This window comes from Leucoraja erinacea, chromosome 29, assembly GCF_028641065.1.
Source record: "Leucoraja erinacea ecotype New England chromosome 29, Leri_hhj_1, whole genome shotgun sequence".
In the NCBI taxonomy this organism is placed as follows: Eukaryota; Metazoa; Chordata; class Chondrichthyes; order Rajiformes; family Rajidae; genus Leucoraja; species Leucoraja erinaceus.
Genome location: NC_073405.1, coordinates 21290043 through 21310870, shown reverse-complemented (window position 1 = coordinate 21310870; position 20828 = coordinate 21290043). Strand labels below are relative to the sequence as shown.

Sequence of the window (20828 nt, the reverse complement as noted above, 5' to 3'; positions counted from 1 at the left end):
CTGAATTGATTTAGACTAAGTTACATGCAGAAATTGTAATATATAGAAGTCAATTTTCAAATTTGACCACCTAATTATAGACATTTTAATTTCCTTTCAAGTAAATAGAGGGTTGGATGTGTGTGGTCTCTGAAGCAGGTAATATTATGGACGGGTAATTTACGAGGCCTGGACTAGTGATCCAGAGACCTAATTCAACCATTGCAGTTGGGAAAATTCAATTGAATAAAAATGTAGAATAAACCTTTTAAATGGCAACTACAAAACTACCCATTATTGTTAAATTCTTCAAGTTCATTGATTTATGTTAAGCAATTTGCTATTCATGTTCAGACCAGTCCCAACTGAGACTTCAGACTCAATAGCGCAATTGATTCTTAACTACTCTCAAAGTGCATTTATTTCAACGGCAAACAATGCTGCCAGCAAAGCTCACTTCCTGTACAAGTAAATCAGATCCATATTGCTAATTGTGTGATTGAACAGTAAGGTGAAAAGAATGTCACGGTACATCATTCTACCACCTTTTAGTGCCTGTCAGCCAAAAAAAAAGCCACTGAAATTGATTCCATTCCTCTCATATGTTATAACTTCACAATGTTTTTGATGCTTTGAGTTGTGCTGCTCTAGTAATTTGTTCCAAACCTCCACATTTTTGGATTTACATGAAGTTCCAGGACTTCCCTTTGACAGTGGCCAGTGATCATAGCTGCTGCCTGACAGCTCCAGTCACCTGGGTTTAACTCTGACCTTTGGTGCTGCACATGTTGAGTTTGCACATTCCTCCGTCACTGCCTAAATGTCCTCTATACGCGTCGATCTCCATCCTTAGGATGTTCAAGAAGGAACTGCAGATGCTGGAAGATCAAAGGTACACAAAATTGCTGGAGAAACTCAGTGGGTGCAGCAGCATCTATGGAGCGAAGGAAATAGGCAACGTTTCGGCCCGAAACGTCGCCTATTTCCTTCGCTCCATAGATGCTGCTGCACCCACTGAGTTTCTCCAGCAATTTTGTGTACCTTCCATCCTTAAGATGTTTGGTTGATTGGTTAACCAATTAACTAAACAGTTGGTTAGTTAATTGGCCACTGTAAATTGCCCACAGTATGTATGTGGTAAAATATGTGTGAAATTGATGAGAATGTGGGGTGAATAAAAACAATACGGCGAGTGCAGAATTAGCATTAATGGATGCTTAATGATTAGCGAAACCCAATGGGCCTGGTTCCATGATGTATGGCCATGGTTTTATATTATGTTAAATCAATGTCTCCTTCATATTGACCATTCACCTCATGAACTGCTGAAGTAAACAGGTCCTTCCTCACCATCCCAACAAAGCCTCTCATAATTTTACACAACTCGATTAAGCCTCTCAGCCTCCTCTTTCTTAACTCAATCTCAACTGGGCCATCTTTTTTCAAAACTAAACTTCTCCAGTCATCGCAGTATGTTCATAAAGCACATCTATATCCTCTGCATGGATATCACATACCAGTATAAAACAACGAAGTGTTCAACGCTCTACCAGTTTTCCAACTTGTTCAACTTAACGCAACCTTTCCACTCTTTGTATTTTATTCCCCAGGAAATAAAAGTACCGTACATGAATTTGAGGTGGCAATAACTTGCAAAAATGTATATCTGATGTCATCTGCAAAATTATTTTTTTGTAATCACATATGTGCAAGATAATTCAACATCATTCCAAATTCCAATTTCATGAATCGATTGAACACTGAATCTAATCATTAATTAATTATTAACTAACAATTAAGATCATCAATCAACCAATAGTCAGGGCACAATGGATTGTATCATTGCAGGGATTGTTCACATTGCATCAGTTCCTACTTTGGTTTAAGTACAGAAATTATTGCACTTGTCATGACAGATATATTGTCACAAAGCTGGATGTCACATGTGCGTGGTTTGCTTACCAGTGCCGCAAAATGGTCGACATTAAAAAAAACACCATTTTGACCCTACTTGCCTTGCAGAGACTGAAGTGGGCAGTTAATAATCACCGGAGTAATTATAATTAATGCTGAAAGATCATTCTGTGGAGACTGGCACCGAGGATCATGTTCCAAATTCCATGCTCCCCTGCCGGAGCCAGCCACTTAAGACAGAAAAGAACAAATTCATTCAATGAAATCTGTAAATGATTGGAATTTTCTGTCCTTGAAGGCAGTGTGAGAAAATACACTCTTTAAAATTTTTGTTTTGCGCATGTTCTTTGACAGCAAAATGAGTTGTCCATGTTTTTGTTTATCTGTATCTTTTAGGCGTATTTTTTCCTGTTTCCATCCAACAGCTCACGTCGATGATAGATGTGACAAAGAACATAGGGACGAACAACACAGGAACAGGCCCTTCGGCTCAACATGCATGCACTATGCTGCTAATCTAAAGTAATCCATTTATTTGTACAATGTCCATACTCCTCCATTTTCTGCCTGTTCATGTACCTGTATAAATTCCTCTTTAGTATTGTTATCATGTTGCTTCCACCACCTCGCTGGGCAACGGATTTCATGCATTAACTGTGTAAAAAAAAAAAAAATAAAACTTGCATTGCAAATCTCCTTTAAACCTTGTTCCTCTTGCGTTAAACCTATATCTTTAAGTATTTGGTATTTCCATCCTGGAGGAAAAAAAGACCTTCATCTTCCCTACCTATACCTCAATTTTACACACTTCTATCAGGTCGTCCCCTTAGCTTCCAACACTCCAGAGAAAACAATGTCCAACATTGTCCAAGTTTGTCCAACCCTTCCTCGTAGCTGATGCTCTCCAATTCAGGCAATATCCCGGTGAACCTCTTCTGTCCCCTCTCCAAAGCCTCCATACCCCTCCTATAATGCGATGACTACAACTGCACACAATATTCCAAATGTCGCCTCAAAGCGACATTTGGAAAACAGCTGAAATGTGGCTTGCCAACTTTTATACTCAATTGATGAAGACAAGCACTCCATATTCCTTCTTTACTACTCTGTGGATGATCAGCCATGATCACATTGAATGGCGGTGCTGGCTCGAAGGGCCGAATGGCCTACTCCTGCACCTATTGCCTAATGTCAATTATTCCAATTTCTAACCAAACTTCTGGAAAGGACAGAAATGCTACAGAATTGACAACAGGCTAACTAAATATTAACATAATGCACAATGTAAATATGATAAACATATTATGAAATATAGACTGGAAGTAGTTACTCCAATTGTTCTGTTGTTTAACTAGGTTGCACAGATAGGTAAAGCCCTCAAGATTTACTTCAGCTGCTGTTCCTACTCTACAGAAGCAACTTCCTCTATTTATTATGGCCTAAAGGTACCAATCTTTTAGTCTATATCCATCTTTAAAATATGTAATCCGTACTCCTCGCAGTGTACTGGGGTTTGAATCTGTCAAATTTAATTACCTCTGGGTAACTCCATATGGTCATAAAATCTTGCTTTTGTTTATCTCAAAAAAAGTTAATGAATTACACATGTTCACTGAGTTTCCAATTTAGTTTAGCTAATAACCCATGAATTTTAAGTCTTCTAACATCAAATTAAGCTCCCTTATCTTTATCATTCACTCAAAAGCCGTTTATTTTCTTGAGGGTAGAGGAAAGCGCAGGCTGTGGTTCTTAAGTACTTCTTCTCCGTTGTGGTACTTTCCTCACAAATCATTTTTGTTTCTTCACTCATGCCTCAAAGTCTTTTGGTAAACTATACAGGCCCTCATGCTTCTCACTCAAGTGAGAGGTCTCAGTTGTATCAACGCTGTGATTGCTGTTTGTTAACTTGCCAGAAAAGCAAGTAATCTGTATGTCTTTCATGCAATGGACTGGAGATGGAAAGACATCTGCTGAAGACACGTGACATTATTCCACGAAAAAAAAAGTTTTCGGATTACGCAAGGTTTATTCTTGAGAACCGTCTGCAAACCAAATTTTCTGTAAATTATAAACAAATGTTTTTATAGCTATCCATATTGTACCAATTTACATTTATTTGCTATAACTATTTCATTGGATATTCACCCGAATAAAACTCATAATTCAGCTACTGAGATATATACTGCATCCGGTCATTAATAAACACCACAAAACATTATTATTACTACATTGAAAATCCACGGAAGAATTTGTGGAAAGTCAGAACTCTGTATGTCAGGTCATCGTAATCCAGGGAGCCCATGTACATCTCAACGGTTAATAGAAACTCCCAATTTCAAGGAGTACTCCACTAACAATCGCAAAGAACAAATTCAAAAGAATGCAACACTGGCAAAAAAATTAATGAAATGCATTATTAACTACGACATTAGCAACTGATTAAACTGTCACAGTGAATGAATAATGTAATAAAAAATCTAGGGTAGTAATATGGTAGAACTGCTGAACTAGGACTAGCAATAGTAAGAAATACTTTTTTTTAAAAACTTATTAACTGCTTTGTTTTCTTTGGCAAGATTAGGCATGTATTTAAGGTAATTTAATATGCAATTAATAATGAATGAAATTATAGTTAATTGCTTCACTGTCCACTTAAATCAGAAGCATTAGTCAGTGTTTAAAAACTATGCTTAATTATATATTAAACTTTAAGAAACCCAAGGAAACTGTGCCTTCTATTTTCAAAAGAGCAATTCAAATTCCAGTGATGATTTTCAATAGCAATAAAATGTTTGAATACATGTTTGGAAATAGCAACATAATGTTTGATTATTAATGTTTCAGGATCAAAATGTCAAATATTTACTTTTTGATGAGAAATTACCTCCATCGATGGTGCAAACTGATCAATTCTCTACTGTTAAAAAGCTCAGCCAAAAACATCTTAAATGAAAACCCAAAGCAAAATAAGTACGGACTACATTGAATTCTGGTACACGATGGCCACATACACCGGGCCTTGCTGGAAACCATGCGCATGGTGCCACTGATGTCGTGAATTAAAGTAAATTCAGACTTGCATTTCTGAATAAATATATATTAAAGTCAGATATCTTCAATTGCATTAATCTTCATTTTTTAAATCAATTTATTTTCCTAACCTTGAACAAAAGAATCAGTCTAAAAGCAAAAGAAACCACACAAGGTTCATAGCAGGAGAACTTTATCTTACACTAATTAATACGTTACAGAATGAGAAAAAGTCAGTCAGGCCTGCCCTGGCATTCAACTGCCTTCAATCCATTTCCCTCACATATCAAACATTACTGGTCCCAGTTTTGAAAATGGAGATTACCCAAACATTAAAGCCTCTCAACAGTGTTCCAACCACAATACTCAAGTTACACTCTCAAAAGTGCCCTACATAATTTCTGCAAGACACTTTTATTCTTGTACTCAAATCTTCTTGCAATAAAAAGGAAAATCCTCTTTGCCTTAAAAAATGCCCGAGATACCAACAGGTTAGCTTTCAATGATTCTTGTACGAGGATACCCAGGTTCCTCTCGACACTAATATTATTAAATCTCTTAAGCCATCTGTTTCAAATGATCTGCAGATACAAAGAACTGCAGATGTTGCTTTATACCAAAGATAGACAAAGTGCTGCAGTAACTCAGTAACTCTCTGGAGAAAAATGGGTGACGTGAAGGGTCCCGACCCGAAACATCACCCACCCTTTTCCCCCCAGAGATGCTGCCCACCCGCTGAGTTACTCCAACACTTTGTCTATCTTTGTTTAAAATTATCTGATGCCTTAACAACCAAAACAGCAAAACTCAAAGTGTTTGGGCAAGAATGCAGGCAAGGTGGTGGTCTCCAGTTAATATTTCACAAGTTAGAAGATTCTAACAGAAGAGTATTCATTTTCAAATGAGAGAAAACAGGCAGGAGTTTAAAAATATACCCTACAAAGTGAGATTTCAGGATAATAGAGATTAGGTCCTTCTTTGATTCTTGGGAACAAAGGGAAGACAGGCAGTAATGAAAATTCACTAGTCTGAACTCAAGGGTCTCAACCCAAAACGTCACCCATTCCTTCTCTCCAGAGTTACTCCAGCCTTGTGTGTCTATCTTCGGTTTAAACTAGCATCTGCAGTTCCTACTTTCACAAAATCAAACTAGCAATAAATATCCATCCGATTTTAGGAATGTGGGCAAGCTGGAAAGGACAGGAAGCTCCCAGGTTCCCAACCTATGGTTAACCTATGGCAGTACACACAATGGTTAGGTAAAGGTTTTCATAAGTCTTTATATTACCAACCCCATGTTCTATAACTGTAAACCATATATGAACATCAAGGAAGGCCCAGTGTGGCTTTCGGAACGCTCGTCGTGATAGAGGGTCAACAATTCAACCATATATACAAGGGATACATAAGAGATCCAATTCTATACGCCTCAATACTGAAAGTGAGCATATTTTGTAATGAGGTACATGTTGGAATGTGATACAATTTAACACATCTCAGTAAAACATTCTTCATTTACATGTTCTCCTAATCCAAATTAGAGAAATATCCTATTCTAAAAAAATATTCTGGCAGGAGAGCTTTACAAAATGCTTTTTGAGTGTAATATTATTACAACCTCAGTCAGATCTAACCAGTTAAACTTCTGGATATTCTTTCAAATTTGGCTTATCAATTATCCAAAATAAATATAGGACAAATGGGACAAGACAGATCGTTAAGCTATATACAAGGAAAATATTCATAAATATTTGTAGGTAACCTCTTAGAAGAATAATCATCCCACAAGATACAGAAGACAGCAATTAAATATTACAGCACTCGTCAGCCACTTACTAAATTCATGGATCACCTTCAACAAAATCAGAAATATATCAGAGGCTGTTTAAAATATGTAGTCAATCTTTGTATACATTTAAGAGAAGCAAAGGAAAAAAGCTGGTATGATATTACCCTCCATAATGTTTGGGACAAAGACCCATCATTTATTTATTTGCCTCTGTACTCCACAATTTGCTATTTGTAATAGAAAACATCACATGTGGTTAAAATGCACATTGTCAGATATTATTAAAGGCAATTTTATACATTTTGGTTTCACCACGTAGAAATTACAGCTGTGTTTATAATTAGTCCCCCCATTTCAAGGCACCATAATGTTTGGGACACATGGCTTCACAGGCGTTTGTAATTCCTCAGGTATGTTTAATTGCCTCCTTCATGTAGGTATAGAGAGCTCTCAGTGCCTAGTCTTTCCTCCAGACTTTCCATCATCGTTGGAAACTTTTATTGCTGTTTATTAACATGAGGACCAAAGCTGTGCCAAATATCAAATTGTGGAGTACAGAGGCAAATAAATAAATGATGGGTCTTTGTCCCAAACATTATGGAGGGCAATGAAAGTCAAAGAAGCCATTATGAGACTGAGAAACAAGAATAAAATGGTTAGAGACATCAGCCAAACCTTAGGCTTACCAAAAGCAACTGTTTGGAACATCATTAAGAAGAGAGCACTGGTATCATTGTATCATTGGTGAGCTTAATAATCACAATGGAACTGGTAGGCCAAGGAAGACCTCCTCAGCTGATGACAGAAGAATTCTCTCTGTAATAAAGAAAAATCCCCAAACACTTGTCTGACAGATCAGAAACATTCTTCAGGAGTCAGGTGTGGATTTGTCAATGACCACTGTCCACAGAAGACTTCATGAACAGAAACACAGAGGCTACACTAATGCAAACCACTGATTAGCTGCAAATATAGGATGGCCAGGTTACAATTTGCCAAGAAGTACTTAAAAGAGCAACCACAGTTCTGGAAAAATGTCTTGTGGACAGATGAGACAAAGAATAACACATCAGAGTGATCGCAAGAGCAAAGGAGGAGAGAAGGAACTGCCCAAGATCCAAAGCATACCACCTCATCTGTGAAACACGGTGGTGGGGGTGTTATGGCCAAAGCATGTGTGGCTGCTGAAGGTACTGGCTCACTTATCTTCATTAATGCTGCAACTGCTGATGGTAGTAGCATGAATTCTGATCTGCTCAAGTTCAAACAATTGCCTCAAAACTCATGGGCCGGCGGTTCATTCTACAGCAAGACAATGACTCCAAACATACTGCTAAAACAAAGGAGTTTTTCAAAGCTAAAAAATGGTCAATTCTTGAGTGTCCAAGTCAATCACCCGATCTGAACCCAATTGAGCATGCCTTTCATATGCTGACGCGATTATATGCTATCCCCCAAAACCAGCGTAACCTAAAGATGGCTGCAATACAGGCCTGGCAGATCATCACCAGAGAAGACACCCAGCAACTGTTGATGCCCATGAATCGCAGACTTCAAGCAGTCAATGCATGCAAAGGATATGCATTAAAATAGTAAACATGACTACTTTCATTCACATGACATTGCTGTGTCCCAAACTTTATGGTGCCCTGAAATGGGGGGGGGGGGGGGGGGGGGGGGGGGGGGGGGGGGGAAAATGATGTATAAACACTGCTGTAATTTCAACATGGTGAAACCGAAATGTATAAAAACGGCCTTTATTAAAATCTGACAATGTGCACTTTAACCACATATGATTTTTTCTATTATAAATCTCAAATTGTGGAGTACAGAGGCAAATAAATAAATGATGGGTCTTTGTCCCAAACATTATGGAGATCACCGTAAATAAAGTTTAGCACACCTGTGCTAAACCACCTAATTTATCTCCTAAACCAACGTGTTAGATTGATCAAAGAAACACAAAGAATTTACAGTGTTTACAAATTTTCACAGTGAAAGCTCAATATCCAATAACTTGTGATTCAAAGTCCAGAACCAAGTTCAAGCATCCATAAATGACAAGTTACCATTAGAATTTTTCCACTCAAGGGCCTGTCCCACTTTCACGACTTAATTCACAACCTTTTTTACTCGTGGACATGTTTCATCAGGCTAGAAAAATGCCCCGACCTACTTGATGCCATGAGTACCTACGACTAGCATCACGACCTACCTACGACCTCGTGCGGACCATGTTGCGAGTACGAGTCAAGGGCAAACTCGGCAGAGGTCATGAATTAGGTCGTGAAAGTGGGATAGGCCCTTAACTCTGATGCACCAAGGTAAAATATTGATAATAATCAAAAGGTAAAATATTGATACAAATCATTTCACCAACGCCATTAGGAAGAAGGTATAGGAGCCTGAAAACTGTAACGTCCTCATCCCTACAGCCATCAGGCTACAACCTCAAATAAGAGCTCTGAACTACAATAGGGGAGGGGGGGAGAGGGACCAAACGCCAGGAGTCACATATGATAGAAACGCATCGCATGTGAAAAATATCACCATTACCATAGCCCGGGGAACCGCAAATTGAAGTTGAGACTGGGGGGGGGGGGGGATCAGATCAAGACTACCAAAGGGCGATCACGGTGGAGTTGCTGCCTTACCACGTCGGAGACCTGGGTTCGATCCAGACTACGGGTGCTGTCTGTACGGGGTTTGTACGCTCTCCCCATGACTGCGTGGGTCCCTAGTGTGTGTGTGTAGGATAGTGTTAATGTGCGGGTATTACTGGTCAATGCAGACTCGGTGGGCTGAAGGGCCCGTTTCCATGCTGTACCTCTAAACTAAAACTAAATTGAGGTGCCAAGAATGCACAAGTCTGGGGTGGCGACTAATGCAAAACCAGAATCAAAATGAACTGGTGGAACAGGACATGACAGATCAGAATCTAGTACCAGTGCAGACAGAGGCTGTGGTCAGATCAAAATGGTCAGAGAAGACCAACCAAGAGATACGAGGACTATGAGATGTTTTGACATGTGGAAATAATGCGTAATCAATGTAACGAATGCCATATCCTTAATGGTGCTGGAGTGTTCAGCTTACAATGTGATGTGGATATCCTTTTGGTTTGATAAGGAAGGGATGTCATGGTAACCGACACAATATTTAAATGTATCACGTGTTACTATGAGTTAGAAAGGTTGGAGGACCCATGTTGCCAGGAAGTAAAGAAATGGTGGACCAATAAACCAAAGCTTTTATGTTCAGTGTCCTTGAAGTGTGTTTATTACATTTGCATCTAGGTGAGGATCTGACAAACAGGGGAAGCATTCTTGCTGGCTCTTACTGGACTACTTGGACAATAAAACACATACTTCAGGCTATTGTTCATAGACTACTACAGATCAGCGTTCAACAACATCATCTCTTCCAAACTGGTTACCAAGCTGAGGGAACTGGGTCTCTGCACATCCCTCTGTAACTGGAACCTTGACTTGATCAACAGAGCAGTAACTGGATCCTTGGCTTGATCAACAGAGCAGATTAGCAGAACAAAAGGTCAACAACACTTTGATAACCATCAGCACAGGGATAGTGCACTCAGTCCCCAATATCCATGACTGTGTAGCCACAGTTCCAACTCTATTTCTAAGTTTGCCAATGACACCACGACTGGTGCACAAATTACAGATAATGAGTTCAAGTATAGGAAGGAGATCAATCATACGGGCAGCACAGTGGCACAGTGGGAGAGTAGCGGCCTTACAGCACCAGAGACCTGGGTTCAATTCTGGCCACGGGTGCTGTCTAAATGGAGTTTGCACATTCTCCATGACCTTGTGGGTATTCCCCGGGTTCATCGGTTTCCTCACACATTGCAAAGATGTGCAGGTTTGTAGCTTAATTGGCTTCTGCTAATTGTCCCTAGTGTATGGTAAACTGGTGAACGTTGTTCAGCGAAGACACAGTGGGCCCAAGGGCTTATTTCCACGTGTATCTCTAAACTAGTGAACACTATGAATTGCAGCTAGACTATACACTGCCTTGGTTGCACTTGGGATTTTGGGCTTTGTTTTGTTATATTTTTTTTTTAATTTATTGAACTATTTATTATTTGTTGATCATGTTATCTATTGAGCACTTTATACAAACCTGTTGTGCTGCTGCAAGAAAGATTTTTTGTTTTGTTTCAGTACATATGACAATTAAACACTATGGACCCTTGAGAATAATAGATATATTATTAATTCATTTGATTTAGATATCCACTTTAAATCAAATTCCAACTGTAGGGCATCAGATTCATTAAAAATTCTGGCAAAGTCTATACTACCATTTTTTCTTATTTAATTTGTCACTGACCGGATAGAAGTAGTTCTGCTATAACACATTTTCATACCACGAATTGGATATAAGACGGCTGAAGAATTAGGAAACACTGTTTGTATTATGCGGGCCAAATTGGTTATAACCTGAAATACAAAACTATTTAAAAGTTACTTTGGAAATGACGAGCTGAAAAAAAAAAGTCTGTCTTTATACAAACAGTCTAAGCTTCTATGATTTCTCCTCAGTAATCACATACCATTGTATCTTGGAGATCACAGTCTGCTAGTTTCACTGTGGGAAGTCATTGAAATTGAAAAGCAATCACTTCTGTTGACATGCAATGATACTCTACTGAACAATGTAACGTACAGCCATTGGTATATTTAGCTTGCCGTAACAAACATAAACTTGGAGCTATTAAAGACCTTTAGTTTCCAAAATATTCTGGGACGGAAAGTATGCGATTCTGAAACTGTTTTGTACCTATCCCCTTTTTCCTCATTGACACTATTTTTATTTTTTTATTTTTTTTATTTTTAAAAACATAATTTTCTATCATATGAGGAAACCGACTGTTACATTTTCAATGAACTACCGGTATTATCAAGCCAAGAGTTGAATATATATTAGTGCGGTGAGTTTACCATCCATCCAAGAAGCCAAATAAATGGCTGTACTCCTCAGTAGGGTTCATAGCAGTTACTGGCATAGTTATCTCAGGGCCATGTCCAATACAATCTAAACACGACTTGGATTCATTTGCAAAATATTTTTAAAGATGGACAATTAGAGAAAAACATCAAAATACCATTTACTAAATCGATGGCAAAAACAAAAATAGCCTTCATGATTTATCAGTCTAGTACCAAGCACTTCTCCAAATCAGAGAAGAAAGCATTATATTAATGAAGCATGTACCACCAGAAGGTTTCAAAGGCTTTACAGCTCTTGCTATGACTTCAAATAAAATCTTCTTTACAGCTTCTGAACATCATCTTGGGCCATCATTTGACAAAACAAATTGGACGAGTCAAAAAGTTGAAAATGTGACAATGATGTCAACAGTTCATCAGTTCTAAATGATTTTCATCAAAAGCCTTGATTTACAAAAGCCTGGGAACTGAATAAACTGACTTTAAACCACGAATAGTACAGGAAAAGCTTGAAGTTCTCCAGGAAAGTGAAGGGAAAGGCAGAATAAGTCAACACAACCAACAAAGGGATTGTCCAGCTGCAAAATACCAGAAGAACTTTTTTTTGCAGAACGACGAGCACAAGCTCATTTAAAATACCATATTAAACAAAAATAGCAGGCTGATTATTGAGTGTTCTTGAATATAATGTTCATGCAGACGAGGTATAATTTCAGTGACACATGAATAGCAGTACAAATCTATGCAACTTCAGCAAACAATTTGCCATATCGATGGCTATCAATATAAAGTGCAAACAATATCATAATAACTCAGGCCAAACTGCTATTTTTTTTGAGAGATTACTATTTTACTTAATTTCAACATGATAACATTATGGAGATAACGACATACCCGGTACTGTAAAATCCTGAGTATAAATTATTTCATCTTCCACATCTTCATTGTACAGATCTTCTTCATCATCATTATAACCATGCAAGTCTTCCAGGTAAGGCACCACTGTCATACTTCTCCATCTGTCCTTGGTCTCTGGGCTTGGAGGAATAGGAACGGGATTTTCTGTCTGAGGATGTTTTTTCCGAAACCAACTATATTTCAGGAAGAAAATAATGTTACATCAGTTAAACCAATGACATTTCAGGTTTTTGTACCTTGCCTCCCTCCCACCCAATATATTAGTGTAGGTTTGTATTTTCCAAGAGAAAAACAATTTTGGGGGGTGCGGATTATTTTAATGAATAATGCAAAAGCCAAAAGGCAAATACATAAAGATTTTAAACAAGCTCAGTTTCATCTTTTGTCCACAATTAGTATTTCCAACATTTACCTTTGTCAGAAGCAAAAGAAAATCCCTGGAGAGTAAATTACAGTGCTCAAGCCTACTACCTTTGACTGATTTATAATGCCAACATTAATTTGACATCCTGTGCAGGACACCTACATTTTTCTAGTCTCTCACTGCAATGCTTCACCAACTAATTTTTTCACCCTTGGGCTGAGATTCTTCACACAGGAAGTCAGTGATTTTAGATGGCTTCTCATATTGAAGGACTGTGTCTATAGTACATTACAAGCCAGCAATTTTACACAGTAATTAAACATTTATTTTTCAGGCAATAGCCAGTTTCTACATCTTCAGGAAAATGGCGAGGTAAATTTACATAAATCTAAATATTATAGTGTTGGGCAATAGAAAATAAGCACATACAAGCCTTTACAAAGCAAAACAGATACACCAGAGTAATGCTTTGACTTAAATGTTGTATGCAGAGGACAGTTCGGCAAGGACTGCAATTTAATTTCTAATTTAAACGATTGAAGGATTATATGATTGTGGTGTTTAAGATGAATAGATTTGGTTGATAAGAAAACCAATTTCATTTGGTGAGGAAATCACGGCAAGGTTTGTCATCTTAAGTGGAATGAGTGGAATAATGTAACAAATGTCCACACAATCAGAAAGTCAGGAAGTTCACGAAGGCTGTAAGTACCAAGTTAGCTACAATTTTAAATGCCAAAGTTATTTTTTTGCGATTCAGTAAAAGGTTTCACGAAATAAAGGGAGATAGTGAAAATGCTAGGAAAGGTTTAGGGAGCTGGATATGCTTTTCTACTATATTGTAAGCAATGCATGTACATCTCCAATACTTGAACAGGTTGTCTTCTCACTCACATTCCCATTCAGTTTTCTTACCAAATTCAAGGTGTTTAAAAAAAAAAAAAGTTTATGCCCCATACTTTTCTTCGACTATTTTTCCCTTTATTTAGTTTAACCTAGATATTGAAACTCCACCAATGTACCCTTACGTAATTAATCCAAAACCAACAATAATTCCAGTTTATTTAAAATCCATTCTCTTTTGAAACCGCACGTCAAAACATGACGCTCAGTCTGACAAAAGTCAGAAAGGTTGTTCAGGCTGCCTCAGTGGGCAGTACTATTGACTGCAAAGTACAAGCAACCCCCCACACGGATATGCCATCTGGTAAACAACAAGACTGGCTCTAAAAATTGCTCAGTGGCAAATTAAGGAAAGAACTTATGTCAACTTATTTATTATTCAGCAACTGTCAGTCAGCTTTCATTTCATCCATCCCATCCTGTCAACTAACTGTAGGTTCTGAAAACCAATTAACTAATATGCAACTCAGTGGGAAATCATTCTTAAGCCACAGGAGATGGTAAAAAAAAAAAAAAAAACCTTTAATCTAAAAGGGCAAGTCTAGAATGCATTTGATGCAAGTTCATATTTTTTAGCCTAGCATGCTTGAGGATTAAAATGTTCAACCTTTTCTTGGAAGGAAGGGGCTAGAGACTGGGGAAACCAGATGTGGGAATTATTGATTTGCAATTTGTAAATACACAATCTGAAAATTGATTCATATATTAAGTTTTAACAGTTTAGAAAATTCAATGCGACAATCTACTTAAATAATATTTATCACATGTTTTTAAATACTAAAATTAAAAATGTCTTTGGGGAAATCAGGAAAAGATTGTGCCCTCAATGTGAAATACGATAAAGTCTGAACTAAAAAGAGTATATTGATAGTTATTATGTGGAGAGGAACAGAAGTAATTGGGGAAACCCAGCAGGTCAGGCAACATGTGGAAGAAAATGGACAATCAAAATTTCAGGTCGATGCACCCAAATATAGCATGGGCAAAATTCTCATATAAAGCACAAATGTAAAAAGATTGGGGTATATAGCTTCAAGGGAGATAATCAGAACTGACACTAGGATAAATGACCACCTCCCTTGCTCCAATTAATAAACCCAAGATTAGAATAGAGAATTACCTTGGTGTACAGGCAGTGAGGATACATGTTGCTGAGTAATATGGTGAAAGGATGTCTTAACAATGAGATTACCATCAAGACTCATTGCATTTGAAGATACATCCATGAAAGGTTCTGGGGTACTCTTAAAATAGAGAATTTGTTTTGGTTCGAGGAAGCCCGTGTGAATTATTAATTGATACAGTATTCACTTTGTCGATCTTAAGAAACTTACTTGTGCTGTCGAATCTGTTGTATTGAGAATCTTTTCACGGGATCATATTCAAGCATTCCTGCAAAGGACAATTTTTAATATTAAATAAATCAACCACTTACTTCAAAAACTGCTGAACTTCATGTGCGAACGTGCTTGTGCATTACCGATATAGAGGGGATGCTTCCACTTAGTGGAGAAAGAATACATCTTTGGGTCACTATTATAATAAACGTTTGTGATCTGTAGTCATTTTAGTTTAAAAAATGACAAATCCTGTTTGATAAATGTCATCATTGGGGATGCTGTGTGGAGTAACTCACTAAGAGTTAGATTGCTAAGTACAACGGGGAAGAGTTGAAGGATATCAAGCATAAGGTATGCAGAGTTAAATATCCTACTTTTGTGCAATAAAATGTCAAATAATTTATCAAACAAACTTATTTATTTATCCAATTCTGACTTTCTGCTCAGGAGAAAATTTGCAATAACAGATCAAAGTTACATCTTCAATTATTGGATCCTTTTCTTTGCGTCTGAGCTAGGATGCAATGTCATTTGAGACATGTATAAATGGTTGACAAACACCGTTGTGGGGTGGGAAATATCTGCCATTAAGGAATGACTTGCCTAGCCAATACTCGACTACAAACCTACGAAAACAGCAAATTCTTAGGTCCCCCCTGAAATGGCAATCTGAGAAATCTGCTAAGTTCAAGGGCAGTTAATGATGAACTGGAAACAGACCTATCCTAAGAAAAGACAAGTAAAACCCAAGCCACAACTTTGATAGGCCAACAAACTCCAAGTTTTATTTATATTTATATTTAGTGAATGGCATAGCTAGCCAGAACCTGGTTACACAAAAATGCTGGAGAAACTCAGCGGGTGCAGCAGCATCTATGGAGCGAAGGAAATAGACAATGTTTCGGGCCAAAACCCTTCTTCAGACTGATGGGGGATGGGAGGGGGCAGGGAGAAGAAAGGAAAAAGGAGGAGCCCGAGGACTGAAGGAGAGCTGGGAGGGGGAGGAGACAGCAAGGGCTAACAGAATTGTGAGAATTCAATTTTCATGCCACCAGGATGCAGACTCCCCAAGCGGAATATGAGGTGCTGCTCCTCCAATTTTAGGTGGTGCGCACTCTAACCATGGAGGAGGCCCAGGACAGAAAGGTCGGATACGGAATGGGAGGGGGAGTTGAAGTGCTGAGCCACCAGGAGATCAGGTTGGTTAATGCGGACCGAGCGGAGATGTTCGGTGAAACGATCGCCAAGCCTACGCTTGGTCTCACCGATGTAGATCAGCTGGCATCTAGAGCAGCGGATGCAATAGATGAGGTTGGAGGAGATGAACCTCTGTCGCACCTGGAACGATTGCTTGGGTCCTTGAATGGAGACGAGGGGGGAGGTAAAGCGACAAGTGTAGCATCTCTTGCGGTTGCAAGGGAAAGTGCCCGGGGAGGGGGTGGTGCGGGAGGGAATGGAAGAATTGACAAGGGAGTTACGGAGGGAGCGGTCTTTGCGGAATGCAGACAGAGGGGGAGATGGGAAGATGTGGCGAGTGGTGGGGTCACGTTGGAGATGGCGAAACTGACGGAGGACTATATGTTGTATGTGATGTGGGGTGAAAGGTGAGGACTAGGGGGGCTCTGCCATTGTTGCGAGTGGGGGGGGGGGATGGGGAGAGAGAGCAGTGTTACGGGGTATGGAAGAGACCCTGGTGCGAGCCTCATCTATAGTAGGGGAGGGGAACCCCCGTTCCCTGAAGAATAAGGACATTTCCGATGCCCTGGTGTGGAACACCTCATCCTGGGAGCTGATGCGGCGTAGACGGAGGAATTGGGAGTAGGGGATGGTGTCCTTCCAGGAAGCAGGGTGGGAAGAAGAGTGGTCTAGATAGCCATGGGAGTCAGTGGGTTTATAGTGGATGTCGGTCAGAAGTCTATCACCTGCGATGGAGATAGTGAGGTCAAGGAATGGTAGGGAAATGTCGGAAATGGTCCAGGTGTATTTGAGGGCCGGATGGAAGTTAGTGGTAAAGCGGATGAAGTCAGTCAGTTGTGTGTGGGTGCAGGAGGTGGCACCAAAGCAATCGTCGATGTAGCGGAGGTAGAGGTCAGGGATGGGGCCCTGGTACGCCTCGAACAAGGATTGTTCGACGTACCCGACAAAGAGGCAGGCGTAACTGGGGCCCATGCGCCTGCCCATAGCTACGCCTTGTATTTGGAGGAAATGGGAGGAGTCAACGAGAAGTTATTGAGGGTAAGGACCAACGGCAAGGCAGAGGAGAGTATCAGTGGACGGGTAATAGGTTGCTTCTCCAGTAGAGGAAGAACCAGAGGACTGAGACCATCCTGGAATGAGATGGAGGTGTAGTGACTGGACGTCCATGGTGAAGATGAGAGGATGGGGCCTAAAGAATGGAATGCGCGGAGACGACGGAGAGTGTCCGAGGTGTCTTGAACATAGGTAGGGAGGGATTTAGCCAAGGGGGATAGGGTGAAGTCAAGGTATGTGGAAATGAGTTCGGTAGGGCACGAACAGGCAGACAATGGGTCTACCGGGACAGCCAGAACCTGGTCACTTGTTTCAATGTTCAATTAATAGCACTATGGAGAACGAGCAAGAGAGGAGGATAATAGCGCTTTCAAACAGCCTAAAGTGTGTCATGCTGTACAATGTTATTCAATAACACAATAGTTAATAAAAAGGCAAATTTAACAATCGGAGACCATTTGCATTTCTTTTCCTGTAAGCTTGCAAATAATTCATAAATATTTTACAACTGTGAATAAGTACACAGCTTTTACTAATAGTTCTCTCTCTGTCAATTATATTAGTATGCCACCTAGAGTTGAGTGTCACCTCTCTCTCTGCTAGTTGGATCAAATAGCCCATATATAAAGTCTATAATCCTTGTATCACTTAATTCTTTGGTTCTCAAAGGTAAATCTGTATTTTAATGCATAAGGGTATATAAAAATCAAATCACTGCTGTCTAAACATCACCACAAAGTGCCTACCGTTCTTCCCATGGTTACCACCACTGACATTTGGATATAAGCCACGAGAAAGATATTATTAAACACGTAGGAAGTAACTGCAGATGCTAGTTTTCACACGAAGATAAGACACAAAATGCTGGAGTCTGAAGATGGGTCTCGACCCAAACATCACCCTATCCATCTCTCCAGAGATACTGCCTGACCTGCTGATTTACTCCCACATTTTTTGTCTATCTTCACCATTATTAAACAATTGGATTAATTTACCAATTTTTGACAAGCTTTAATCACATTGAAAGGGAATAAACTACTTTCTTTGCAAATGTTGCAGATGGGATAACTTTCTCCAAAAAATAATTTAACAGGTTATAAACAGAGGAATCGCAATTGAAGTTCTGCATCTTCCTCATCAGGCCTACAGTTTGTTGATGCATCTAAAATCATTCTATTACCATTAAACACACCTTCATTAACCATTTTCTCAAGGTGAAAAGGCATTATCTGGTTGCAACAAGGCTAAAGTCTGACTGGACTAGTCACAGCTGCCACAAGAAAACTGCAGATGCTACAAATCTAAAATTAAAAATGCTGAAGGCCCTTAACAGTAAAAATGTGTGGAAAAACTAAGTCAGCAAATCACCAACCTCAGAAAGAGGAACACAAATGAAGATACAAAATGTGCGACAAAATGCTACGAATGTTAATCCACCAGAATAATTTATGAGCCAACAATTCCCAAAATGTGGAGACATATTTAGGTTGCCCATCAACGTTTCTGGATTCTTGTATCGCTGTAGTTTAAAGTTTTCAGGTGTCTTTGACTGAAATTCCCAAGCATTGAAACACAACCGTTTTGTTGATTTTGATTTACAGAAATTCTTTCACAAAATATATAGCGTTAGTATGTCAAGAGTTGCCCTCAAAGGAAATCTCTCTCTCAGTATCTCTGGGAGGGGGTTAGGTTCACAATTATTTGTAATGACATCAAGAAATGCAAGTCAAAAATAGTGTTGATTTTTTTTTACTTGTTCTTCCTCATAACTTCTCCAAGTTCACATTTCATTCTACAACTAAAAATTTTGAGCAACGATTTGTTAATTCTGTAAGGGCGAATTTCTGTAACCTGAAAGGCAGACTTGCAGGGGCTATCTGTAATCGCATTTTAGATTTTGAAACATTTGTCGTATTATCAATGGAGCATGCCACCTACTGCAACTTTATGGTATTGCATTCAATCAGAGAGGGATAAAAAAATCTACACTATAGTGTACCCTTCACTTAAGCATCATCCAGAGAGACATTCAAGTTCAGTCATATTCAAAGCTGGTGATTCATTTATCATGCGGAAATAATTTACGACTCAGTTCATTCTCCATCTCAAAATACCCTCAAATTTCTTTTTAGAGAAGTCAGCAGATGACTTTATAAACTTTTTTTAAATTAAGTATTTTATTAGAAATAAAAAAACAGAAAATTGAGGTAAGTGCTGATGAATGAATGAATATGTTTATTGTCATTGCCCAATACTGTGCAACAAAATTCCATTGCATCTCCTCCGGTTAAAAAATACAAACACGACAACCATTGACACATATGTACACTTATTAGTAAAAATAATAAATAAGTATTTAAAAATAATTTTAAAAGAATGTTGTATTTCTTGAAATTACATTTTGCTTCCCCAGTGTTCTCTGTTGGAATTAAGTTATTTTATCGCACATGGGTAGAAATTATTTTTTAGTCTACAGAGAGCCTTCAGAGACCCGAATCGCCTCCCAGAGGGTAGCAGAGTGAAAAGGTGGTTGGCAGGGTGGGATGTATCCTGCTTGATGTTTATGGCCCGGCGCAAGCATAGGGCCCTATATATATCATCCAAGGAGGGCAGTTGAGCATTTGTAATGCTCTGTGCAGTTTTTATAACTCTCTATGTCAGTCGATAACTTGCCCTCAATTTTCTGCTTATTATTCCTAATAAAACGCTTAATTAAAAAATCAAATCAAAATGATGATTTGCTGAGAAATTGAAGCACACAGTACCTGACATTATGTTATCAGAACACATTCAAAGTCAAGAACACGGTCTCCTTTACTTTAATTCGAGATGTCATTTCATGATGTACCAGCTACAAAACAGCTATCACTCAAAAGGACAGTGATGCTTGGAACCACATAATTAATGACTGCAACAGCCTGGAAGAAAATGAATGTCTACTTTTCAAAGTTTCCACAAAACTAAATTTTTCTGTGCTCACCTTTCAATAAATCTGTCAACAACGGTCCACATTCCTCCGGAATGGCGTACTCCCCTTTCCCAATGTTTTCAAATAGTTTGTAGATGTTATCCCCCTCAAACGGATAAAGACCTGTTCTGATATTGTACCTGAAAAAGTTAAGGGAGTTCATCATGAGGTGAAAATGCATAAAAATTCAGTTGCCTTTCATTTTTCTATATAAGTGTGCAGTCAAAGAAATTAACATTTTGCAATTTTGAAATAGGCAGATTAATTTAATTTCAACATGTAAAAACAATGATTTCATTGCGAGAATTGAAACTTTAAATGTTTCCACCAGATTTGCAGAATGTATTTTGGACACTATTTTTTATTGATTCGTCTGATCAGTCACTGACAAAATTCA

The 20828-nt window shown here is 38.7% G+C and overlaps 1 protein-coding gene across 3 annotated transcripts in view; it reads right to left on the bottom strand.

Annotated features, from left to right (window-relative positions):
* Positions 1–20828, bottom strand: part of stk11 (serine/threonine kinase 11) — an 86206-nt gene that overhangs the window by 29883 nt on the left and 35495 nt on the right. For all 3 annotated transcript variants that reach the window (XM_055658875.1, XM_055658877.1, XM_055658876.1), the window contains exons 6-8: positions 20444–20571; positions 15208–15265; positions 12583–12779 (exon numbers count right to left, since the gene is read on the bottom strand). In XM_055658875.1, coding sequence (XP_055514850.1) covers positions 12583–12779; positions 15208–15265; positions 20444–20571 — 383 coding nt within the window. The remainder of the gene's footprint in view (positions 1–12582; positions 12780–15207; positions 15266–20443; positions 20572–20828) is intronic.